Below are 26,646 nucleotides of genomic sequence, written 5' to 3'. Positions count from 1 at the left end.
ATAATACCAGGCAAGCCCTTTTGTGCCATTAAACTAACAAATATGAATGCTGTCAAGCTCAAGGACCAGTTCAAAAGTTCAATGTAGGATTACAAATTGAAATTCTTAAGTTTTGAGACATCCCCCTAAACTTGAGGAATTAAGATTTATATCCAACATGAAACTTTTGAACTTGTCACTTCAATTACATCATTGAAAAAGGTGAATGTTAAGTTTATAAACTATGAATTCAGGATGCTATTTTCAATATATGCCAAGACAAGTTTGTTTCAAATTAAAATAGAAGGGAAGTTTGAAACTATCAACAACCACAGGACAGACTCATCTACCAGACAAGAAAAACACTGTTCTGGCCTAAGTTATAATGTAATGTTACTGAGGGACCCCAAGGTCTAGAGCCAATTTTCAGTCTTGGTCTAGGCTTAGACATTAGGCTTAACAAAAATAAAAGAATTGGTTCTCAGGCAATGACTTTTGAAAATATAGGGCAGGCAGGCAGTGTTATTTTTAGTATGTAACCAAATAAACAGTTTTGTACCATCAACCTTGGAAAGGGCCTCCCTACATGAAGAAGCATACAAACTCCTATTGCCGCCAGGACTATAACACGAGATGTGCAGTAAAGCAGTGCACACGTAAAGGGAAGTAACTGCATGCGTTATTGAATCACACCGTTTTTAAGAATTAGAATTTTTCGAATTTTGTCAAAACTGGAAATAAAAACAAAATGTGCAGCGAACTTAATGATGATGCAGGCGGTGCCTGAGAACCAAGACTATTTTTTCTTTAGGCCTTATCTCATAATCATTTACTTGGTACAGCAAGATTGATATATATTACTCAAAAGAAGTTAAAGAACACCAGACTTTTTCATGTTACTATAGTGAATCTGTCATGGCATGACAGACTCCCTTTGTTCTTTAACTTCTTTTGAGTAGTATACATCAAGTTTGAGTTCAATAACCAAACTGGTGTTTCAACGACTTGAATCAGACTTGAGTGGCCTGCCATTTACACCTACCCTAGTTTCTCAGGAAATAACTTTGATGGACTGATTCTGCCTGACAGCCTCAACTGTTTGAGTGTCAGATATCTAAGAATACTGTGAAGCCAGGCTGTTTGACTAATGCAGGAACATGTCCCTATGACCAACGTGGATGATGACAGATGGATATTCTCACACTCTCAGACATCTTGTGCATAGACAGGAGGCAGCAGTTGACTTCTGCTAAATATTATACGTGTGAAGTGCCTCTAAGGGAGATAACTCTCAACTAATTCGCTCCGACTTCATTACTTTACTCTCCTGAAACATAAAGAATTTATTTGCAGGGTCAGCTGGTTGTACCTTCGTCCTGTGCAAAGCCAGTTTCTTATGTTGTCTACAGATGCGAGAATAGATTAACATTTTTCCACTGTGTTAGTTTATTTTTTACTTCTCTAACACAATGGCAAATCATGTTTAAGTCAAAGGGGCAAGGATAGATTTCTAAGATGTTAGATAAGATGTAGTTACTACTCTTTCAAAAACAATTTGTTAACTCATCTGCCAAATCTGAATAAATGAAAAGTGAAAACAAATCTGAAAAGCTGCAAACCTACATATTGTGCTTAGGTCATCGACAAAAGAAAACTGTCAGATTGTCATTTAGTTAGAAATTCATATAAAATAGGGCACAATCCCCTTGCTCTACTCAGTCCAACAGCTACACTGACCTGCCCCACCCTACTCTAGCCTGACACACCCCTACTCTAGCCTGATTCATGCCTACTCTAGCCTGACACACCCTACTCTACCCTGACACACCCCTAATCTAGCCTGACACACCCTTACTCTACCCTGACACACCCCTACTCTAGCCTGACACACCCCTACTCTACCATGACACACCCCTACTCTAGCCTGATTCATGCCTACTCTAGCCTGACACACACATACTTATCCTGACACACCCCTACTCTAGCCTGACACACCCCTACTCTACCCTGACACACCCCTACTCTAGCCTGATTCATGCCTACTCTAGCCTGACACACATATACTCTAGCCTGACACACACATACTCTAGCCTGACACACCCCTCCTCTACCCTGATTCATGCCTACTCTAGCCTGACACACCCCTACTCTAGCCTGACACACCCTACTCTAGCCTGACACACACATACTCTAGCCTGACACACACATACTCTAGCCTGACACACACATACTCTACCCTGACACCCCCCTACTCTAGCCTGACACACACATACTCTAGCCTGACACACACATACTCTACCCTGACACACCCTACTCTACCCTGACACACCCCTACTCTAGCCTGACACACCCTACTCTACCCTGACACACCCTACTCTACCCTGACACACCCTACTCTATCCTGACACACCCTTACTCTAACCTGACACACCCTACTCTACCCTGACACACCCCTACTCTACCCTGACACACCCCTACTCTACCCTGAATCACCCCTACTCTAGCCTGACACACCCCTACTCTACCCTGACACACCCTACTCTACCCTGACACATCCCTACTCTAGCCTGACACACCCTTACTCTAGCCTGACTCATGGCTACTCTAGCCTGATACACCCCTACTCTACCCTGACACACCCCTACTCTAGCCTGACACACCCTTACTCTAGCCTGACTCATGGCTACTCTAGCCTGATACACCCTTACTCTAGCCTGACTCATGGCTACTCTAGCCTGACACACCCACCTCATACTCCTTGTCAGACAACACAGCTACTACAGCTACGAGTTGGTACTGCTTGGCTCGGAGTCCGTTGATGTTGCGACGTAAAGTTCTCATCATGTTTCCGTTGATGAAGCCAGTGAACTGAATCATCTGCTTTTTGGGAGTGCTGGGATCAAATATAAGTAGACGCCCAGTTTTGTCTCGCATTTCCTCATAGCCTACGATTGTCCGACTGTGACCTGAAAACATTGCTCAATTAGTGGCAGAGGTCAAGAGTGGATAAAAGACACCAATTGGGTAATACCACTTTGAATAATATTACAGTTACTTCACAGCCCTTGAAGATCCGGGGCTAGAATAGGTCTTAAGCAACCCATGCTTGCCGTAAAAGGCGACTATGCTTTTCGTAAGAGGCGACTAACGGGTTCAGGTGGTCAGGCTCGCTGATTTGGATGATGCATGTCATCGTATCCCAATTGCGTAGCGCAATGCTCACGATGTCAATCACTGGATTGTCTGGTCCAGACTCGATTATTTACAGACTGCATCATACAGCTGGAATATTGCTGATTGCGGCGTTATACAAAAAACAAACAAATACTTCACAGCATGTCAGCTTTAGGAAGGAAGGAGGACCATCAACATTTACAACTTGGTGATTCCCCTGAGCAAAGTCATGGCCAGTCCAAGATGAATTCTGCGGTAAAATTATCAAAATTCTACGGTAAAATTACCAAAATTCTGCTGTGACATTACCAAATGTATGTGGTAAAAACATAACCACTTTTCCCCAAAAAATTAATACAAACTCACTTTTCTTCTTTACAAATTGTAATCTCTTTCATTTAGACAGGTCGGTTTAACAACTTTATGTCGTTATAATAGCACAAGAACGCTTAAAAGTGAGATTTATTCATTTCAAATTTAATTTTATTATTGGATTTATATTTTATACATGTATGTCTGACCATCATTCGAGTAAAAATTTTGTTAGAAAAGTTAATGATAAAAAAGGCAAATTCTGTGATATTTCTGAAATTTTGCGATAAGTCACATCTTCTGTAAATCTTTCCATGATTGCGGAATTGCAGAAGTCATCTGGGACTGACAAAGCAAGGATCATAATCAGGTCAAATCTGGAACTTCAAAGATTCTTAATTGAGACATAACAATGCTATAAAGGTCCTGAGGCTGACCTTGGTGCTGGAGATAGAGTGGGGGCTTAAAGGCGCCGGGACGGCTAAAGTATTCCTTCACCCACTGGAACAGCTTTGGGTGAGTCCCATCAGGGCCAGATGGGGAATGGAAGTCGATCAACTGACATCTGGAAATAAAAGATGTTTACTCATCAAAGCTAGTTTATCTGTGAGCATATCCTATTGAGGTGGCACTGAGGTGGTATCAACATGTCAACAAACAACACGGAATATCAAAACACAAGCCGGAACATCTCTTACTTTGGCTTTTGTTCCTACAGGAGATCATTATAGGTAAATATGAGGATATTTCATTTTTGAATAAACATTTATCTTTCACAAGTCAATCACCATTGGCTATCCTCAGATATCATACTTCTTTTCTCTAAGTACAGAATTTAATACTGCTGAAACCATTTTTTTAAAATTTGCTTTAATTTTGTCCAGTCTATTTGGTATCTTGTAAGCCAAGGCTCACTTGTTCATCAATAATTTGTAAACCCACACTAATCTCTCATAATTTCATGCCGTATATCCCCTACTTTGTTTCAACAGTAGCTAGAATATATAGTAGTAACACAAGGCAGGAACTGACTTCATCTTGAGGGAAGACAGAGTGGCCACGATCTCTGTGGCGCCGATCCACTTCCTGGTGTTGGCAACACGCCCCCCGAGCTGCTCGCAGCCCTGCTTGTCAAAACCCTTCTCCCAGGCGGCCTCAATCAGACGTTGGATCTTTGGGATGGACGGGATTAGTGGGCGACCTGATGACACATGGCCAATGTCACCATCATTTTGTGGTAAACATGTAAGGCAACGCTTTCTTTAAATTTTCGACTGACTGAGTTTAAAAGCAACAAAGTATAAGCTCACCTGAATTATAAAGAAATAATGGTGTCCATGTTTAAAATTGGATAGAAATTAGAAACATTAGAGGTGAAGTGAAATGAGGTTGAACATTGCATCCAAGATTATTGCACTTACATAGCGACGGATGCCACTTTACAGTGCTAGCCCACTGAGATAATATACTGCAGTTTAACATGAATACCCCACTCAGACACAGTACACAGACTCCAAGCCAACCACTTCTTGTTTCAGGCCCTTCATGCCGAGCTCCAGACAGGGTAACAACAAGTACTACCTTTTAACGACTTTTGGTATGACGCGGCCTGGGATCGAAACCCAGACCTTCCGCTCTCTAGGCGGACACTAGACAACAGAGGCAGTCAGCAAAATTTAGAGACACCATAACTGTGAACATTAATACAAAGTGTCAGCTCCATAATCTTTGTACTTTGAGGGGCATGTAGATATATTTCTATATAACGTTTTCAATACAGCTCCCATGGCAGCCATGTTTAAAATGTTATTGGAATTCTGTGATCAATTTTGGGAGACATTCTGCATGGCCATCACCAATCATTATCCGTCACCTTAAACCTACAGGTCTAAATGCCACAATGGTGCTTTGAACGAACTCTACATGTTCACATATAAAATGCCTTTTGCCAAACTTTATGCCAATTATCTTATTACATTTCTTCACTCACCATTGAAGAGAACTTTACAAAAGTTTGGATCTGATGAAAGTGAAGATAACAGCATCTGTAGATTCCGGTAGCCACAGCCCCAGCCCTTGTCGCCATAGGAACCACTGTAATGGTCGACAGCAGAGCACAGCCAGGCCTGATTGACAAAACCGGGGCACTTCCTGTAGAATTGCTGGAGGTGAGGGATTATGCCTGGAATAATAAATTATTCTCAATCTCAATCTCAAAAAATAATTTCGACAGCCAAGTGACCACTATTTATGACAGATTAAGGCAGAGAGTATAAATAATCAAATTTGGGGCAAGCAGACGAGTGGAAATATTTAATTATGAAAGCCTTTTCTGCCAAGAAATCCCCACACGGGTCTTTGTCTTGAGACAAACTTAAGGCTTCTTGTCCATGGACAACAGAACACATTCCACACCACTGAGTTTGTGTCTGCCTACCTCTGGTACAGGTATGTCCATGGACAACAGAACACATTCCACACCACTGAGTTTGTGTCTGCCTACCTCTGGTACAGGTATGTCCATGGACAACAGAACACATTCCACACCACTGAGTTTGTGTCTCCCTACCTCTGGTACAGGAATGTCCATGGACAACAGAACACATTCCACACCACTGAGTTTGTGTCTGCCTACCTCTGGTACAGGAATGTCCATGGACAACAGAACACATTCCACACCACTGTGTTTGTGTCTGCCTACCTCTGGTACAGGTATGTCCATGGACAACAGAACACATTCCACACCACTGAGTTTGTGTCTGCCTACCTCTGGTACAGGAATGTCCATGGACAACAGAACACATTCCACACCAATGAGTTTGTGTCTGCCTACCTCTGGTACAGGTATGTCCATGGACAACAGAACACATTCCACACCACTGAGTTTGTGTCTCCCTACCTCTGGTACAGGAATGTCCATGGACAACAGAACACATTCCACACCACTGAGTTTGTGTCTGCCTACCTCTGGTACAGGAATGTCCATGGACAACAGAACACATTCCACACCACTGTGTTTGTGTCTGCCTACCTCTGGTACAGGTATGTCCATGGACAACAGAACACATTCCACACCACTGAGTTTGTGTCTGCCTACCTCTGGTACAGGAATGTCCATGGACAACAGAACACATTCCACACCACTGAGTTTGTGTCTGCCTACCTCTGGTACAGGTATGTCCATGGACAACAGAACACATTCCACACCAATGAGTTTGTGTCTCCCTACCTCTGGTACAGGAATGTCCATGGACAACAGAACACATTCCACACCACTGAGTTTGTGTCTGCCTACCTCTGGTACAGGAATGTCCATGGACAACAGAACACATTCCACACCACTGTGTTTGTGTCTGCCTCTCTGGTACAGGAATGTCCATGGACAACAGAATACATTCCACACCAATGAGTTTGTGTCTGCCTACCTCTGGTACAGGAATGTCCATAGACAACAGAACACATTCCACACCACTGTGTTTGTGTCTGCCTCTCTGGTACAGGAATGTCCATGGACAACAGAATACATTCCACACCAATGAGTTTGTGTCTGCCTACCTCTGGTACAGGAATGTCCATGGACAACAGAACACATTCCACACTACTGTTTGTGTCTGCCTATCTCTGGTACACGAATGTCCATGGACAACAGAACACATTCCACACCACTGAGTTTGTGTCTGCCTACCTCTGGTACAGGAATGTCCATGGACAACAGAACACATTCCACACCACTGAGTTTGTGTCTGCCTACCTCTGGTACAGGAATGTCCATCGTCCACTCCGTTCATGTCACTGGCTTGTAACCGAGTCTTCTGCTGGTAGAACTCAGAGATGGTGAGGTCCCCCTTCCACACAGCTCGCTCCAGACTCTTCTCATACTGCTGTTTGTAGCTGGCCTTCTCATCCATGCCATACATCGCCTGCAGCAGATATAAGTAGTGCAGGAATCAGTAACGATACAATTTAAGAACTGACTTTCACTTTGTGTGAGCTCATCGGAGTATGAACCTTCACAGGGTGGGGGCAAAAATGTAGGAACATCAGAGCTTGCGAGACCCTCACCCTATATGTGTGACTTCATGTTTACACTTACAGTCATACAACAAGCACCTGTATCGCCAAATGAAATAGTTCCCCAAAAAGAGAGGTGACGTGATCTGTTGTAGTTTGTTTACAAGAAATGTATTCAAATAATATCATCATTGGGTGAGAAAGGTCTGTTAAGAACTACCTCAGTAAGTCAGTCACAATGATAGTTCATAATACATTTACATCAAGTACAAGATGTCAAAATGGCCGACATGATAATCGTGACAGGAGAAATTTCCGAAGTTGTTAATGAACCTGTGACAGTTAAATGCGTTAGTCATTACAGATCAGATGGCCGATCATTGAAAGGTGATTATAAAGATGTGTCAAATAGATACTAAGGTAAATTCATAGACTATAGACTAACTGACATGATTTATCCATCATGTACTAGTGACGATATCTTTGAGTGTTTGTGCATATATTTATAGTAACCATGGTAACAGGATATCGAAGGAGAGATTCTCACCTGGAGCATCTGGAAGTCTTTCTTCTCTCTACTGACTGACGCAGTCTCACATCGTTGTAGTTCTTCAGCAAGGAGAGCATCTGACATCTCGGCCACTGACAGCACATACAGTAAAGTTACACACTGACAACACATTAACAGAACATGCAACAGTTTCACATTAACAGAACATGCAGCAGCTTCACATTAACGGAACATGCAACAGTTTCACATTAACAGAACATGCAACAGTTTCACATTAACAGAACATGCAACAGTTTCACATTAACAGGACATGCAACAGTTTCTGATCAACAGAACATACAGCAGTTTCACATTAACAGAACATGTAACAGTTTCACATTAACAGAACATACAGCAGTTTCACATTAACAGAACATGCAACAGTTTCACATTAACAGAACATGCAACAGTTTCTGATCAACAGAACATACAGCAGTTTCACATTAACAGAACATGTAACAGTTTCACATTAACAGAACATACAGCAGTTTCACATTAACAGAACATGCAACAGTTTCACATTAACAGAACATGCAACAGTTTCACATTAACAGAACATACAGCAGTTTCACATTAACAGAACATGCAACAGTTTCACATTAACAGAACATGCAACAGTTTCACATTAACACAACTTACAACAGTTTCACATCAACACAACATACAGCAGTTTCACATCAATACAAAACAGCAGTTTCACATCAAGAGAACATACAAGTTTCACATCAACACAACTTACAACCGTTTCACATCAACAGAACATACAAGTTTCACATCAACAGAACATACAGCAGTTTCACATCAACACAACTTACAACCGTTCACATCAACAGAACATACAAGTTTCACATCAACAGGACATACAAGTTTCACATCAACAGGACATACAAGTTTCACATCAACAGAACATACAAGTTTCACATCAACACAACTTACAACCGTTTCACATCAACAGAACATACAAGTTTCACATCAACAGAACATACAGCAGTTTCACATCAACAGGACATACAGCAGTTTCACAAAGACACAAAATATACAGGAGACATGGTGTAGTCATCAACAAATCCATGGTAAAAATAAATAAAATACTTCTTGCTGCATGATCAATAAGAATGCAGGATTCTTAAATGTCATGGAAGAATATTTTCACCTCCTGCGTAAATATGCAGCCATTCCTGTGATAGACAAACTACTGATGATTATCAATGCACTTTTGTGCATTATCCACCAGAGTAGAGTTCATGTTTATGTCATGCCTGCATTTGATCAATATTTCATAAAGATCTGTAAGGACATAAGCTACATTTTGTAATTGTGCACAGTGTTATTATACTATTGGTATTTTTCTCAGTTATATTTGTATGCAAGCATCTCAAATTTAATTGGGATATGGGGATTTATTTTGCATATTTTAAGCAAATATGCATCTTATGTGGAGCTCTGGATGGTTATTTTTTCAGAAAAAAATACCTTACCTGTCAAAAAGTCACAGATATTGTACTATGGTCAATTTGAAACACATCTGGCGACCTTTCAGGGATCACCTACCTGGCGTCTGCTCCGCTGAGAAATGGCCATCTACATGTGCAGACAGAGTGAGGGTGTCCCCAAACTCCTGGTCACACACTGGGCAGTACAATAGGTCACCATTTTCTCCTGAACTTGCTGACTGGGCGCCTGGTGTTGTTGGCTGCTGCTTGTTACAACTATTTGGACTCAAAATGTCAACATGTTTGGAGTTGATGTGCAGTTCTAGTGTGCGTGGAGTATCAAAACTCATGCCACAGATTGGACAAGAATACAACATATCATATTTGTCTTCCGACATGGCATGTTCCTGTGCCTTCATCGGGCTTAGGATGTCCCGGTGGTCGCGGTTGACATGCTGCTGTATCAACACCTCCGAGTTTGTGCTATAACTGCAGATTGGACAGTGAAACGTGTGATCAGGTGTGGCAAGGGAGACAACTGGCCCAGTCTGTGTGTCCTCAGAACCAGCTGAGGACTTGTTCCGGCGCTGTTGAGCACCATTGAAAGACTTTGGTACATCTAAGTAAAGCTTTGAACGTTTCACATCAATTTTTGATGTGACATCATCTTGTGAATTTATCTGACTGGATTCTATGTTCTTTTCGTTTTGTTTTACAATAGTTCTGCTTCCATCTTCATGAGGGTTTCCCTGCTCTGAACTGTCACTGTCATTCACATAGTTGATGATAACCTTTGAACTTTCAATATTATCAAACTCTGTGTCAGATTTATCTATGACCATTTCTCCGTTGGTGCCACTTGCCTCTGGAAACTCATCAGAGTCTCGATTCACAGGACTGAGGAGATCCATATGTTCATCGTTAATATGACAGTTAAGCTTTTCTGGAGTGAGGCAGTTCTGGTCACAGAAGGGGCAGCAGACATTTTCTTCTATGTGTTCCACCATAATATGGAACTTCATCTCATCTTCCGACAACTCCGCCTTCCCACACAGGATGCAGGTGAATGTCTCGTCTTTGTTGTCAGACTCCATTGTGTCGCCAACTCGCCCCTCTGCCATTTCTGAAACAATGCTGTTGAAATTACCATATAAATACACATGCAATACTCTGCTAAAAACAGCTTATCATGAGTTACAATATAGGCCTACCATATAGGCCGACAATCTGGTGTAACCAATACCCCATCCCAGGCTTTCAAGACCAATTATATTGGCACTGACTGATGATGTGAAATGGCTTGGACATGACAGGGAATTTCATGAATATATCATGTCATGGCAATTCTTGTAATTATTCAAATACCAGAATAATTATACATGTACATTCCTGTATTTTGGTATATAAATTACCATATAAACAATTAAAAAAAGTAACAAGAACACAGTACAGGCTTTGACATACATACATAAGAATGATTATCAGGCGGCAAAGAGATATCCATTCATTCACAACGTCTATGACATTTAGAAATGAATCAATAAATTATTCCATGAATAATACATGTGGCCTCTATATATGATACTAGCCAAGTAATTTACTTTATGAAATATACTTGAGTGCTGTCATAATTGCGAACACTCACACACTTCATAAATAATCTATGTAGATTAGCTACACAGTTTCCAAATTTTCCATTTGAACTTTCAGTTTCATTTGAAAGTAAACATTCGGGGTTCTTTTGTCGTAATAAAAACATCACAACATGATCACATACCAGTGAGAGTATAAAAGAAACTCTCCCGCCCTTCACATATCAGATTCAATCCCTGGCACCGGCATGGTGGAGAACCCTCTTCTCGACAGCATTATAATTTTTAATCTATGAGGATGTGTTGGAACATACGGACTAAAGGGGATTTTCTCAGACATTATCCAATCCAATCGTGTTTTACTAAATGTTGCGATTTGAAAGCCAATCAAAATATTCGTTTCTTAAAAGGAGGAACTTGGGATTCCCCGGAAGCTGTGGTGATCACGTTTGGAGGTCAACCTAAGCAACTTGGACGCATTGTGAAAGATCTGCTACTCTCCACCGCCAGTCCGATGGCATTTTGCTCGCCCTACAGAAGATGGGCGTACGATCTCCTACAGCTGGTCGGCTCAAGATGTTACAAAGCGACAGACAAATCGATTGTGCTGAACTGTCAGGGATTGATGAACAGGTCCCCGATCTGTCAAAATCAAGGCCGATCCTTTTGCGAGAATGCAAAACCAACTGGTATTTATGCCTTTTTATCAAATAGTATCAAGAAACGCGAGCGATGGCCCGTCTGGCACGTTACCAAGTTTTCATGTTACAAGAATATGAGATCCAGTCCTAATTTATAAATGCTAAAACATAAACTCTTATCCCTATGAAATATGAACTAACGGAGCTCCTTTGGAATACAATACCACAACTTCTCGTGAGGACGATCTCTGCCGTAGGTCACATGTCTCAAAGACAAGCAACCAGTTTATGTGAGAATCTGTCGGACGCGAACACGCAACCTTCAGATTGTTAGCCCGACTGAGCTACATCCACACTGTGAAACTTAGTGACTTCAGTCCCAATGCTATTTGGCACACTCGTCCCATTCCATAATCTACAAGATACCGAGTGGTGAGGAATGAGCCGGTATGGCGCAAACTGAAAACGGCTCCAGGTGTCAGACGTCGAACTCGCGGGTACGCATACATGACATGGTATTTAATAATTCGACTACCTCAGGGGTCTAGTGGTAGAGCGTCCGTCCAGTCCGGGGTCGATCCCTGGCCGCCCCATACCAAAATGGAACTTGTTGTTACCCTGTCTGGCGCTCAGCATTATGGGGCTAAAACAAGGACTGGTCAGCTCAGAGTCAGTATACTGTGTCTGAGTGGAGTATTCATGTTAAAAACTGTGGCATGGTATCGCAGTGTGCTAGCACTATAAATCATGCATGCACGTTCCTATATGAGTGCAATAATCTTGGACACAACATAAACCCCATTTCAACTCACCTATTTAATAATTCTTCGGGTGATGTTTGTGACAGGAAAGTGTGGTGGGGAACAATGTAAGGATGATATGGATAATAGTGAGGAACGAGGGAGGCATGAGCATGGCTAGTGATGACACAACGGTGAGTTCGCTTTTGAATCAGTACTGAAAAAATGTAGCCGGTGAAAGTGGCGAGTGTGAATGTTCCAGGACAGTTTCCAGTCGCCTAAATATTCGACACAAAACCATTTCATCCTTTTTACTCGACGTTTTTGTGTGAAGAATATTAGGAGCCGCCATTGAATCAATAATGGCCACTAAACGGGTACCTAACGCAAATGATCGTAAAGGGGTGATTGATCGTAAAGGGCAACGGATAGAGTGCGGGTAATTTTATAGCCTCAAAATGGGTACCTAACCCTAATGATCATAATGGGGTGATTGATCATAAAGGGGATCCAAGGGCTAAGGATAGAGTTCGGGGTAACCTAACCTAATACTGGCGACATTTGGATGTGTTTAATATCCCTAAAAAACTTCATTCTTATGCATAATAATGAAAATTGATTAACCGATAAAAAAATATATGTATAATAGTTCCCATTCATAACCATTTTAGCCACTTGAATTACGAGAAAAACGAAATAAAAAATATATAAAAAAATAAAAGTGCTTTCGTAAACTAGAGCTTGCTATAAAATGTGCCGTCACAGGCTATATTTAGTAAACAAATATTCAAAACTCTCAACACCGCTGGGCGTATTCAATGACATTGTGTGTGGAGATGATAGATCACTGGGAGGAGCTTATGCACTCGATGACCCCTGATGTCATAGGGCATTGTTTCACCGATGTGACTGGCAACAAAATACTACAAATTACGTCATAGGGTATTGTCACATGTTTGAAAAGTTTGTGGTACTGTATTCTAAAGGTAGGCCCAAATTACTACCCAAGAACCCACCCTGCTATTAAGCAACCCTACCCCAGTACCTGATGTAGGTCTCAAGATATAGGTACAAACTGTCTGATTGGGAAAAGTTTGACCGTAGCCCAGGCAAAATGTATTTATATACTCATATAAAATGATCTGGTCATGCATACACTACAGTTGACGGAAGTTTTATCTTATATGGGTCAGAAGGAATGGGTGTATAGTCAGAAAGAAAGGAGAACATTAGTGACTTGTAACCATAGAGTTTAAGATCATTTTTGTTATTAAACAGTGTATCACATGACTAACCCCGGGCCCGGGTAGTCCTATGGGTAGGCAGGTCCTACTCAGTACCCACCTGACCCGAGTACCCGAGTACCCGAGTACCCGAGTTGCCCAGCCCTACAATGTACCTTTCTCTATACAGCAATGTGCCCAAGCTGCCAGATGCATTATCACTGGATGAGTCCATTAGATAATTCTGCCTTATATTATTATACATATATATTATATTATATATATATAATTATACCTCAAGTTATTTTACTAATCAAATGTATTACGTTATGTCCACAATCATACAAATATACATTAGTGATTGAGTGAGTTAAATTTAACGATGCATCAGCATTATTTCAGCCATATAGTGACAAGGACAAGTTGATATATTTTATATTTAAAAACAAACTTGGCAAACATATTTTGGCATAACACAAATAACATTAAATGACATGTCATTAAGATATATAAGGCAGTATTTGGTTTGCTCACATTGAATGGTGTACAATAAATTAAAAAAGTGGCAACATTTGAAAGTTTTCTATTAACGAAGGACAATATTTTGCACAGTCTGCTTTTCAAACCAGTCTTATATTTGCAATTAATTTTATGAGGTAGAAATTTTGGTACTTTCCTTCTCCAATAAGTTGCAAAGTCAGAGGTAGCACAACTGCTGCTGCAACCACAATTCTTGCACAACCTTCATTTTTCAGATATTGTGTGTCAGTCGGCAGCTAGAGTAACGATCGTCCGAATCACTAGTTCCCAGTTCCCAGAGATATGGTGATGTTGCCTCTTATTTTAATCGTGATGAACAGGGTAATTTTATTGGAGGGCTATTTTAAGCATTTTGCTATTCCACCCAGACACAAAACAAAGCTATGGTGGTAAATGGGTCTAGTTTTTTATGAAAACAGAACAGATATATTTTACACTGGATGATCGAAGACGAGGGCAGTAGCAAGGTTGAGGTTGGAACACAAGTGCTTTATTTTACAGGTCGGCCAGAACCAGTCGGTAGAACACATCGCCCATCCAATTTCGACAAGAAGATTCTCGTTCTCCAGAAGGTTTATCCCTCGGTAGAGGCAGTACCTAAAGAAATATCGTAAGTCATACCTGTTGTTGCTTTAACATTTAACTTGCTTACAAAATCCCTATCATTTATATTGAGCCATACATGTGAAAGGGAACAATATGTTTCATACCATGAATTTTTTGTAGTGGCTCGTCACCCCGAAGCCCCGGTTCAATTGCCCACAGAGGTACAATGTGTGAAGCCATTTCTGGTGTCCCCTGGTGTGATATTGCTGGGCTATTGCTAAAATCAGTGTAAAGCCATACTCAATGACTCTAAGAATAAACATAATGATATTCAATATTAAAATATACTTTCTGTTAATTTCAGACATTCTCAGATACTGAAATCCAGAGATTGGCTCCGAATTCGTGTGAACTTAGGAATGGGAGTTGCGACAATCATGGCCTGTTTCCTGATGATCTATGTGGGCAAGAGAGAAGCGAAGCAAGGCAAGAGTATATCCAGACAGTCTTTGGAGTGGCAGAAGAAGCTCCGGGAAGAAGGAGAGGAGAAGAAAACATAAATGGCCTCCACAAGCTTGTCTCAGTATCTTCTGGCTGTGTAATGAACATTTATGTTCCATAAAGCTGAAAAAAATCAGAATTGGGGTGTTGAGCTTTAGGTGTCAAATTACAGATCTGTTATGCATGCATTCATTGCTATCAAGGTATTATGGGAATCTTCAAAGCTGCTGATGTGGCTTTCTCTTCAATGTTGACACTGATGTGGCAATCATGGAATGCATTTCATGATCGAAGATAATTTTACAATAATATACAATAGTTATTTATAATAATAATAAAAATGCTTCTATTTCACAACTCTTCTTGTCAGTGATGGTAAACAGATCATGTCATGGCCGTATACTACTCAAAACAAGTTAAAGAACACCCCATAAGAAGGTGGTGTGTTGCAGCACCCACCAGCCATGACTGACTAACTATAATTATTGGAAAAACCTTTGTTCTTTAACTTCTTTTCAGTAGGACCGCCACCGTGGTCTAGTTGTAGAGCGTCCGCCCAAGGAGCGGAAGGTAAGGGGTTCGATCCCTGGTTACGTCATACCAAAAGGCGTTAAAAGATGGTACTTGTTGTTACCCTGTCTGGCACTAGGCATTAAGGGGCTAAAACAAGAACTGGTCGGCTCAGAATCAGTATACTGTGTCTGAGTGGGGTATTCATGTTAAACTGCGGCATGGTATCTCAGTGGGCTAGCACTATAAATTGGCATCAGTCTGGACTAGTACAAGCAGCCACACACACACGTACATGCACGTCGCTATATAAGTGCAATAATCTTGGCCGCAACGTTAAATCCATTTTCACCTCACCTCACCTCACCTCACCTCACCTCACCTCTTTTTAGTAGCATATTTTAACCCAAACAGCTCTACCTAAACTTACCAAGCTCTTAGTGAATAATAGGGCCCGAAGTTACATGAATGTTTATGTGTAGCCTCTGCTTCCATTGATTCTTGTTACAGTGTTCACTGTGAAGGTTGTAGTTGACAATTTCAGTCATCCAGGGTTTGCTTGCGTCTTTACACATCAAATGTAGTTTCCGTCTTTGATTATGGCACAAATGTAGGTACTGGTATTCATGTATAAATATGATCTTAATCTCATTAAAATCAGATGTTAGATGCTCACTACTGTCATGATTTGATTTTAATGAGATTGATGTAACCTCAGTAAATGAATGTATTTACACCTTTCTGGCCAGTTGTGTGGCATAAAGATGACTATTTTGTGAAATGTTGTCAGTACAATGTATGTTTGTAAGAGGTAGAAGCTTATCCTTGAATTTTGCTACAGTAACACTAGGGTATGCTTTCCTTTCAAACTCTGGTAGGATATTGTAACATCTCAAACATAGCCTAATCCTAATAAGATTGATACACTGTCTTCATTCACTGGTCACCCGTGATGATCTAGAGTAGAACAGGTCTTCAGCAACCCATGCTTGCTTTAAAAGGCAACTATGCTTGTCAAAAGAGGTGACTAACTGAATCAGGTGGTCAGGCTAGCTGACTTGGTTGATGCATGTCATCGATCCCAATTGCGTAGATTGATGCTCATGATGTCAATCACTGGACTGTCTGGTCCAGACTCAATTATTTACGGATCGCCATCATATAGCTGGAATATTGCTGAGTGCGGCGTTAAACAATGAACAAATCATTCACCGGTCACAACATGACTGAAATACTGTGTGACAGTAAGCTTATCATGTGTGACCTTATCATTGGAAAGAGCAGCCTGATGTACACACATTTTCTCCCAGATCTACCAGTATCTCTGAAATTGTCTCACTAACTCACTCTCCTAGGCGTCAAGTCTTAGTAAAGAGAACTGTACTAATTAGGGAGGGATGAGTAACTCGGGTACTCGGGCCGGTGGGTACTGAGTAGGATCAGGGTACCCAGATGACTACCCGGCCCCGTGGTTAGTCACATAATGTATTGTTTAATGACGAAAATTATCTAGAACTCCATGGTTACACTTCAAGTTGCTTAGATTGGTAATTCTTTCTGACAATGCACTCATAGCTTGTGACTTTTATATGTTTGAATAAAAATAAAGCTTCAGTCAACTGCAGTGTGTACATGATCAGATCATTTCATAGTGTATGGGAGTGTATCCAAATACTTTTTGTCAGCCCTCCATTCAAACATTTCTCAGTCGGATATTTTGTACTCCTCTCTTGAAACCTACAGAGGGTATCCGGGTAGGGAAGGGTATAGGGAGATGGGTACCCGAGTAGTAAATTTGGACTCATCCCAGCCCCAGCCCTAATCATTGGGCGGTCAAAGTGGCTGTTCATTGTGGATATGTGAATTTGCTGCAACATACAATCTTACTGATTTTTTGTGTATTGAAACACAAATGTGTCGCTACTGCTAAGCAAAGATCCCATTACAGGTTATGTCAGAACAACCTTTTTTGAACTTTGATCGATCAAATGAAATGCCAAGAAGTTGCTATTAACCAATCAGAAAGCAGCTTTCTCGATCTTTACCGCACTAGTTTCAAACTGGCAACCTCGCTTTGAAAATTATCGATTCAAAATGAAAAAAAAAATCTTTAATGTGTAACATATGTCTGAGATTGCATGGCAGTACTCCCAAAGAAAGACTCTTCCATTTCAAATGTTTATCCCATGTAGATGGTTATTTGGACGGAATCAAGTGTAGAGCCCGTAACTGTCATTCGAACTGCCTCGTGTTTACCATTTCGAGGTTGCATCATCACAAGACACTGAATCTGGTAAGCGATGCTGTGATTGGTCGGATGAAAGGTCCTGCTGACGTGACCCCTAATGTAGGATCTGATTTTATTGAGATTGGGAAAGTGGAAGGTCGGTGGTTTGATCACCAGCCGCATCATTCTAAAAAATTAAAGTAATGCCTGACGCTCGGCACTAAGGGGATAAACAAGAGTCATCTGGAGATGACATATCCCCCCGGTCTGGTGCACATCAGACATGGAGGTCAGCTGTTTACACCACACTTTCGGTTCATTGCCATTGGACACCTTCAGTTCAGTGAAGAAGAAAATAATGCTGTTCTAGAATTTTTCAAAATTCTATTTGTTCAAAAGGCACCAGTTTACCAGTAGACTGATCTGTATAGCAAGTTCCATCCAGAAAGGTTAGAAACGAGCACTAACCTCATTTAAAGTTGGTTGGTTGGTTGGTTTGTTGTTAAACGCCGCACTCAGCAATATTCCAGCTATATGACGGCGGCCTGTAAATAATCAAAACTGAACCAGACAATCCAGTAATTGATATCATGAGCATCGATCCACGCAATTGGTATCGATGACATGCATCAACCAAGTCAGCAGGCCTGACCAGCGAGGGTATCCATGTTAAACTGCAGCATAATATCTCAGTGGGCTAGCACTATGAAACCAGCATAAGATGATAACAATCATAACGTAAAAAATCTTTGGATGTCAAACTGTTTGAAACAACATATCTATGAATAGTTCTGAGACATGGCATCAGGGAATATGGACGGAGTGCGAAACAAAACTAAGAGACTGAAGATCTCACACACACACAAATGCATTGCCTCGCCAGTAAAAACCTTGCTGGATAGTTTCCATGTGAATGTGCCCAAGTTGCGAAGTGTGCATAGTGCTCTACATTGACCAGGAGTGAGTGAGTGAGTATGGTTTTACGCTGCTTTTAGCAGTGTTCCAGCAATATCACGGCGGAGGACACCAGAAATAGGCTTCACACATTGTACCCATGTCGGGAATCGAACCCGGGTCTTTGGCGTGACAAGCGAATGCTTTAACCACTAGGCTACCCGTCCGTCCCCATTGACCAGGAGAACTGGACACCAATTTGTGTTTCATTATAAAATGTTTACATTTGTGTGTCTTGGCAGTGTCTGTGTGTAAATATGTTATGGTCCCATAAACTGCATCTTTTTTCTTTTTTGGCCATTTCAAGGTCAAAGTGCAGCCATACTGTGCAGTGCTTGAACATTTCTCATCCATTTCTTCGGTCTAGGTGAGGCAAGAGTTATCTGTCCTTGTCAACAACTTTCATTTTGAGTTATCTCCCCCTCCTTGGCGACTGAGTCCATCTGTACCTGACCCATTATCAGGTACTTGAGTACCCACCGCAGTCCTAGTATAGTAAACTTGTTCACACTGACTAACTCGTTAACTTTCTTATAAATATAACAACAGAAACAGGTTGTTTTTATCACAAATATATTCTCTAGTATAATACATTTCCAATCATCCATTCAATCAATATGACACAAGCTGATGAATGAAATGACACCATTTCAGCACACAATAATTTCTTTGACTTGACCCTCGGGAGTAGAGATCCTTCGCACTGTGGCCTGCACTTTCAGTCAGTGCAGAATACAGGTCTGGACTGCACACTCCACGGACATAACCTTGAGTGCCCTTAGATACGAACAGTCACAGTTCTATCAATAACTAGGGGAGAAACGATACAGCAAGGTCTCTACGCTATAGGTCACGATACAGTATGTATCGCAATACTCATATTAACGACAAACCATGTGGAAAATTCTTAACTATGAGCATTCCAAAACAGGTTCAAAAGGAAAATCTAGTTGTAGACATGTTCTTAGTGGCTATTTTTAGTGAAGAACTTACATCGATAATTACAACACATTTTGCAGTATTTGACTGACAAAAACGCTGGGGGCTCGTTAAACGAGTTGTAATTTATGTTAGACAGTGTATTGTATTGTATCGATACAGAACGAAACATACTGTGGATCATATCGTCGCATGAAACCTCGCAGTGCACCGATGTATCGTTTCAGCCCCATCAACAACTCTTCTCTCTAAATCACAATGAGCCATTCTGACATGCATGCTCTTTACTTGATTCGGGGTCTCTTCTCTAGAAAGGTTCACATCACAAAATGGTACACATAGTTAGGTTATGACGTGATACACACACAAATCGCTCACGATATAAAAATGTCTATCAGAAATTGAACCATTCACAGTTTGTCCATTCATCTATTTCCCGAGTACTTATTTTCAAGGCGAGTTAATGTACTTAATACCAAGCATTATTTTAAAACAGATACTGTATTTACAAAACTTGACTGCACACACTGAGGCAAACCGGTCCTTCAGACATTATACAAGATTTAATTGTTAATTAAAAACACAAAATCTACCCGCATATGTATGATATTGTTAAGTCAGATATATTATATTATGGTTGTAGATCTTGTTTAAGTTGAAACAGGAGACAAGCAAGGAAGAAGACACCTTTCTTTGATACACTCAACTGTCACTGTGAAGTACTAGTGTCCACACATAATCAACACACAGCTTTCTGTTACCTGACAGTCTCACTAGCATACACGTCTTGTCCTGAACCAGTCATCATTACAAGGTATAGATGGAGGGCCAGTGTTTCCATGCGTACAAAAACAAATTACTTCTTCAAAAGTTCATCAATTTTAAATTACCACCTCCCAACACTCGATCACAAGGATATTACAACTATATGTTGACAAAAGAATAACCAACTCCCATTTTTATCTCCTTGCCAAAAGTTGGTACTTCTTTCTACCCCCCCCCCCCCCCCCCCCCCTGTCAAGGTTAGTACTTTGTCTGCAGCTAACGTACTGGGTGACTGCTTGGCACACACTTTCATACTCTAAGTAAACTGTTGTCATACTATCGGAGCAGAAGGAGGCCTATAGACTGTTCGACATCGTTCATAAAATACCTGAAAAACAACAAGAGTTTACGATGAATTTACAATTTAATAATTATTTTAACAACAGAATTAATCACAATACAACATCTTTAAAAGAAGAGACAGGCTAGAATTGAATTGCTCCCCAAAGCAGGGTCTGCCATTAAGACATCATATATATAAATGTTTCAAGTTACTTGAGCAACCCATCTTCAATACGAAACTCATTACATTACATTTCATTACATTTGTAACTAGTCGTCTAAAAAACTATTAAAGCTTGTATTATTTGTATGTCTGAAGTTTAACGCCACACTCAGCAATATCCCAGCTTCATGATGGCACCCTGTATATATTGTCGTGATTGATATAGTGACCAGTGATCCACACAGTTGGGTTATGATGAGACAATGTCAACTAAGACCACACGTTCCATTTGGTCACCGAGCCTGTTCCCGCATCCATTTTGTCGCCTCTTATGACAAGCATATGTAAAATCTTACACATACACAAATTCTTCCCCTGAATAACAGCAGGGCTATTGAGGAACAAGGAGCTGATTGATACACATAAACAGTGCTTGACTACATCAGTTAGCTCTCTCAAGGCTCTATAAAATGAGGTGTCAACAAGCGTAGAATGAATGATTGATGAAGACCTACTTTCATACTCCGGTCCCGTAGCACTTCTTCTATGTTCAGTTCAGACTGCATGAGACGCAGCTGAAAAGAAAACAGGCCCCCTTTGAATCACAAATATTTTCATGGGATTACTCGACAAGATCGACAAGTTGTTATGTCACTGAGGAAATTAAATATCATTCTGTGAGATGGAATTAGTGGACAAGACCTTTTGCATCACACTTAGCCTTTTGAAAGCATTAGATTGGGGATTAACAATACTTTCTATCGCTGCTACACATAAAAGTCAAAGAGATGCCAGATGAAAGACAAAAGTCAATCAAATTTTTCATGCTGCAAAAGATAATAACAAGCGTATAGTCAACGAAGTCATCTATATCCCCTGCCCATTTTAACATGTTACGGTTATTACTCCATAAGTGAACCCACCCTATATTAAAACTTAAATCCAACTTGTTGTCATGGAAACATAAACAATAAAAATTTCTAAAAATGCTAAATATCAAAAGGCACCAGTTCAGTATGTGCCTGGTAGACATGCAAAGTTTTGTAAGAAAGTATTTAACATTTTTTGAGTTATGCTCCGGAAACGAACACCACCCTTATAGAACCTAAGTCCAACCTGTTGCCATGGAAACATAAAAAATAAAAATTTATAAAATTCCTAAATTGCAAAAGGCACCAGTTCAGCATGAGTCTGATAAACATTCAAAGTTTCATAGAGAAATATTAAATGGTTTCTGAGTTATGCACGCACACACAGACAGATGGACGGATGGAACCAATTTCAATAATAATGCTAGTATTAGATTGGTCATGTATGAGAGTGAGTGAGTTTTCACTGTTTCAGCCATATTACAAGATGACTGAAGAGAACAGAAAAATAAGCTTCATACATTGGACCTATTGAGAAATCAAACCTGAAGGGGAAGACTTTAACTACAAGGCTATCTCACCACCCCTCATGTAGTAGAATTGATTATGCAATAGATATCCAGAATGGTGTAGGCCAGCTACAGTGAGAGATAGCAATTGTATTAAACACAATCACACATTACATACCTTGGTTCTCTCCTTGCTCAGCCTCTTCATGATCTCAGCATTGTCTGGGTCATTCTTTTTCTGATTTTGGAGATCACCAACAACTGATGAAACTGTACGCACACACTTTTTAATGGCTTGTTCTCGGCCATCATAGGTCTCAGCTAGCTGAAACAAAATATTGCAAACTGGCAGAAAGATAGAAGTGAGCTTTAAGTGATGCAGGACATTTTTTTACCATTGTGGTGAAACCAACCTCCCAACTGGCCCTTGATTGATAAAAATCAGTAGTCTGTGATTTGAACCCACAATCCAAGGATCTTAGTACAACTCAGGAAAGTAACTGCACAGTGGATTCTGGTGCCTTAGAAGAGTGGGATACTTGTGCCCTTACAAAGGATTAAGTTCTCATTCATTAACAAGTTCCTTTAGTACAGATAGACCCACGAAGATCCGGGGTAGAATAGGTCTTCAGCAACCCATGCTTGCCGTAAAAGGTGACTATGCTTGTCGTAAGAGGCGACTAACGGGATCAGGTGGTCAGGCTCGCTGACTTGGTTGATGCATGTCATCATATCCCCATTGTGTGGAATGATGCTCATGAAATGAATAACTGGATTCTGGTCCAGCCTCGATTATTTACAGACCGCCATCATATAGCTGGAATTTTGCTGAGTGCGGCATTAAACAACAAACAAACAAATAGTACAGATAGATATCATCAAGGGAAAACTGATTTAAATACTTTATCTTACATCCCATATAATCTGAAAGGCATCACTTCAAAAGAGAAATGGTTCATTTTCTTTGTTGAAGTATACTTGTAAGAGTATGATCCATTTTCTCAGATCTGTGGCTAATATCCTATCTAAGGTACATCATACATTATGGTTTGGCTTGCTGTTTAACGCCGCACTCAGCAATATTCCAGCTATATGACGGCAGTCTGTAAATAATCGAGTCTGGACCAGACAATCCAGTGATTGATATCATGAGCATCGATCCACGCAATTGGGATCGATGGCATGCATCAACCAAGTCAGCAAGCCTGACCACCCGATCCAGTTAGTCACCTTTTACGAATAGCATAGTCGCCTTTTACAGCAAGCATGGGTTGCTGAAGACCTATTCTACCCCGAATATCTTCACGGATCTCATACACTATGGCACGTTGTCGAACATAGTGAGCAATGGAGAATTTAGATTTGTTGCCTCACTCAGCAATATTTCAGCTGTATGAAGGTGACCTGTCAATAATCAAGTCAGGACCAGGAATTCCAGAGATTGATATCACGAGCAACAATAAGGGTACAATGACACTCTATGAACAATGTCACCATGTTTGACCACCTGATCCAGTAAGTCCCCTCCTACAATAAACCACTTCTAACTGGGAACCCTCACAGGGCCAAGCTAAGATGACCATAGACTTAAGTCCTACATACACTGAGGGTTGTACCTGTTCATATAGATGTTTACACTGACTGGTTGCATTCACTTCTCCTGCAAAGGAAGCTGTGGGCAGTGATGTGTTGAGGGCATAGACGATACGGTCATCGATAAACCTCCACTTCTTTAATGCTTCCTGCGAAGTACAAATAAACAAAGTGTGGTGAATGAGTTCAGGGACATGAGTCCTTGGTGTTCTGAAACTATTTTTTAAATAAAGTTTAGAATTACCAAAACAGGCTTGTTATTGTCAATAAAGTCAATTGCTGAAGATGGAAAGTAACTGTTTTTGTTATGTCTCAAATGTTCTCAAAGTAATCCCTGCATAAAGGTGTCACTACTCACCAGTGGAGTGAAGTATGTTCCTTTTTTTCCAAGACTCTTTTTTGCATATTAGTTCAAAGTTACTTCCCCGATATTTATCAATACTTGATTGATAATTATCTGTGATCTGTATCAATAGCGAGCCCTAAGTAGCATATGTATATAATTATGCAAATCAACATGTAAAGCACACTAAAAGGCTTGCATTATGCCCATCTTCCTAATTTCAGAATAAGGGCATTTGTGCTTAATAAACAAGAAAAAAATCCAGTTATTTGATGACCTACACCCACGGTGTGATCACTGAAGCAGACATTTCTCTCACTTTAAAGGGAATTGCAAGAAATAATTTTTGAATGTGATGTCACATGCCCGATTCAATTCTCAAACTGTTGGATTGGCATTCTGGAAGTTGGCGAGTATGTAAGAAAACGTACAACTTCTGGTTTATTGCATATATCAACATTTCGATTTTCATTTTTGACATGCAAGAAATAATTTTCGAATGTGATGTCACATGCCCGATTCAATTCTCAAACTGTTGGATTGGCATTCTAGAAGTTGGCGAGTAAGTAAGAAAACATACAACTTCTGGTTTATTGCATATATCAACATTTCGATTTTCATTTTTGACATGCAAGAAATAATTTTTGAATGTGATGTCACATGCCCGATTTAATTCTCAAAATGTTGGATTGGCATTCTAGAAGTTGGCGAGTAAGTAAGAAAACATACAACTTCTGGTTTATTGCATATATCAACATTTCGATTTTCATTTTTGACATGCAAAAATAATTTTCGAATGTGATGTCACATGCCCGATTCAATTCTCAAACTGTTGGATTGGCATTTAGATAAACATATGTCATTAAATGTTCAAATATCCTAAAATGTGAAAAGCTATTTCCATTGGCATATTTGGCCTCCATGTCCTGTCATCAAAGCCCTACGGAGAGCTAGCAATACGGTCACTTTGATGTGTAAAGCACATCACTGTGGCAGTTGTAGTAGTATATAGATCTAGATAATTATGCAAAACAATAGGGTTGGCATATAAGCACATAAATCGTATAACAATATATATGTGGTCTGGTAAAAAAAACATGTGCAATTGCCCAAATGGTGAACATCTAGACCCTAAGAGGGGCACTGATCCAACAGGACTGGCTGGATACCTGGATGATATCCCAGAAACATGAGAAATCTTGACTTTTCGCGACCTGTGCTGAGCGAATTTGTCTCTGTATAAGGCGTACATCCCATTGATCAACAAAATGAAAAAGTTTTGCCTAGGAAATAATAAGAAAATGTAGGTATCTTTGGGGGAAGCATCGGTGAATGGTAACAAAGTTTTGGTTATTCACTTGGCACTGCGGATTTTCGTTTGCACTATTTTGACTAGTAACACTAAATATTTCACCTTAGCATTGCTTATTTCATTGTGTGTATATACAATATTCAATGTGTAAAATTACTAAAATTTTCGCTAAGGCAATTAATAAAACAGCTAAATATTCACCTACTGGGTATTTTACAAATTGTCATGTCATGAAACATCTGTCCATTTATTTAATTGATAACGAATTCCAAACATTTTTTTATGTTTATTAATATTTCATGACGCAGTGACTGAAAAATGATAGGATTAAAAGACAAACAAAGTCAAAGTACATATCTATATTTTCTTGGCTTCTATTCCAAGTATAATTATAGTCTATTGTAATGCTATAAAGCTCTTTTGAACTTCTTAATAATTTTTAGTTAGTATGTTAAATTGATGGACAGATTTTTCACTCGATTTGTAAATTGACATTCCAACTTAAAGGTTATCCTCGTAACAATCAAACAACCCAACCACAAGACTGATCCATACCCAGTAACATGCAAAATTAGCCTATTTAGAAACTGATTCAAGCAATTATTCACGTTTGGGTAGTCGTAGTTACGACATCAGTTGCTTAAATGTAAAAAGTTAAATATTTGGCACTGGGGATGAACTAAAATGCGTTTAAGCAAATGAAACAGTCGCGTGAATATGCTAAAAGAACTGTCAGATACCTGGAAACCAAGAAAGTCATCACATGTGACCTCGTCACTGGACGCCGCCATGTTTGTTTCGAAATTCTCGCAGTAACGAGAATAATAAAACCACATAATTTAATGTCATAAATGTCTTTATGTGTTATTTTGGAATGC

General features: G+C 40.1%; 3 protein-coding genes across 3 annotated transcripts; 1 reads left to right on the top strand and 2 right to left on the bottom strand.

Annotated features, from left to right (window-relative positions):
* Nucleotides 1–223: 223 nt before the first annotated feature.
* Nucleotides 224–11,388, bottom strand: LOC124147676 (zinc finger-containing ubiquitin peptidase 1-like). Its single transcript, XM_046518394.2, has 9 exons — nucleotides 11,237–11,388; nucleotides 9,578–10,582; nucleotides 8,024–8,118; nucleotides 7,217–7,385; nucleotides 5,456–5,647; nucleotides 4,498–4,666; nucleotides 3,903–4,030; nucleotides 2,728–2,945; nucleotides 224–1,306 (listed from the first exon to the last, which is right to left on the bottom strand). Exons 2-9 carry the CDS (start codon nucleotides 10,578–10,580, stop codon nucleotides 1,271–1,273), a joined length of 2,010 nt encoding a protein of 669 aa, XP_046374350.1. The 5' UTR covers nucleotides 10,581–10,582; nucleotides 11,237–11,388; the 3' UTR covers nucleotides 224–1,270.
* Nucleotides 11,389–11,472: 84 nt separating this feature from the next.
* LOC124147677 (UPF0389 protein GA21628-like) lies at nucleotides 11,473–15,465 on the top strand. Its single transcript, XM_046518396.2, has 3 exons — nucleotides 11,473–11,740; nucleotides 14,697–14,805; nucleotides 15,106–15,465. The coding sequence occupies exons 1-3, from the start codon at nucleotides 11,566–11,568 to the stop codon at nucleotides 15,299–15,301; spliced, it is 480 nt and encodes a 159-aa protein (XP_046374352.1). The 5' UTR covers nucleotides 11,473–11,565; the 3' UTR covers nucleotides 15,302–15,465.
* Nucleotides 15,466–20,890: 5,425 nt separating this feature from the next.
* Nucleotides 20,891–26,571, bottom strand: LOC124147675 (protein MIX23-like). Its single transcript, XM_046518393.2, has 5 exons — nucleotides 26,509–26,571; nucleotides 24,137–24,262; nucleotides 22,699–22,845; nucleotides 21,658–21,717; nucleotides 20,891–21,025 (listed from the first exon to the last, which is right to left on the bottom strand). The coding sequence occupies exons 1-5, from the start codon at nucleotides 26,557–26,559 to the stop codon at nucleotides 20,969–20,971; spliced, it is 441 nt and encodes a 146-aa protein (XP_046374349.1). The 5' UTR covers nucleotides 26,560–26,571; the 3' UTR covers nucleotides 20,891–20,968.
* Nucleotides 26,572–26,646: the final 75 nt, after the last annotated feature.

The sequence above is a fragment of the Haliotis rufescens genome, unplaced genomic scaffold (assembly GCF_023055435.1).
Source record: "Haliotis rufescens isolate VD_foot unplaced genomic scaffold, xgHalRufe1.0.p SCAF_32, whole genome shotgun sequence".
NCBI lineage: Eukaryota > Metazoa > Mollusca > Gastropoda > Lepetellida > Haliotidae > Haliotis > Haliotis rufescens.
This window is presented reverse-complemented; position numbering and strand designations above follow the sequence as displayed.

What these genes read in the sequence shown, in the direction of transcription:
- LOC124147676 (XM_046518394.2), bottom strand. Translation starts at nt 10,580, where the DNA reads ATGGCAGAGGGGCGAGTTGGCGACACAATGGAGTCTGACAACAAAGAC. An exon ending in CTCAGCGGAGCAGACGCCAG is followed by an intron (nt 8,119 to 9,577) that starts GTAGGTGATCCC and finishes ATGTGCTGTCAG; the next exon opens with TGGCCGAGATGTCAGATGCT. An exon ending in AAGACTTCCAGATGCTCCAG is followed by an intron (nt 7,386 to 8,023) that starts GTGAGAATCTCT and finishes TATCTGCTGCAG; the next exon opens with GCGATGTATGGCATGGATGA.
- LOC124147677 (XM_046518396.2), top strand. Translation starts at nt 11,566, where the DNA reads ATGGCATTTTGCTCGCCCTACAGAAGATGGGCGTACGATCTCCTACAG. An exon ending in CGAGAATGCAAAACCAACTG is followed by an intron (nt 11,741 to 14,696) that starts GTATTTATGCCT and finishes TTTATTTTACAG; the next exon opens with GTCGGCCAGAACCAGTCGGT. An exon ending in GCAGTACCTAAAGAAATATC is followed by an intron (nt 14,806 to 15,105) that starts GTAAGTCATACC and finishes TGTTAATTTCAG; the next exon opens with ACATTCTCAGATACTGAAAT.
- LOC124147675 (XM_046518393.2), bottom strand. Translation starts at nt 26,559, where the DNA reads ATGGCGGCGTCCAGTGACGAGGTCACATGTGATGACTTTCTTGGTTTC. An exon ending in GTAAACATCTATATGAACAG is followed by an intron (nt 22,846 to 24,136) that starts GTACAACCCTCA and finishes ATTTTGTTTCAG; the next exon opens with CTAGCTGAGACCTATGATGG. An exon ending in TACGGGACCGGAGTATGAAA is followed by an intron (nt 21,026 to 21,657) that starts GTAGGTCTTCAT and finishes GTTGTTTTTCAG; the next exon opens with GTATTTTATGAACGATGTCG.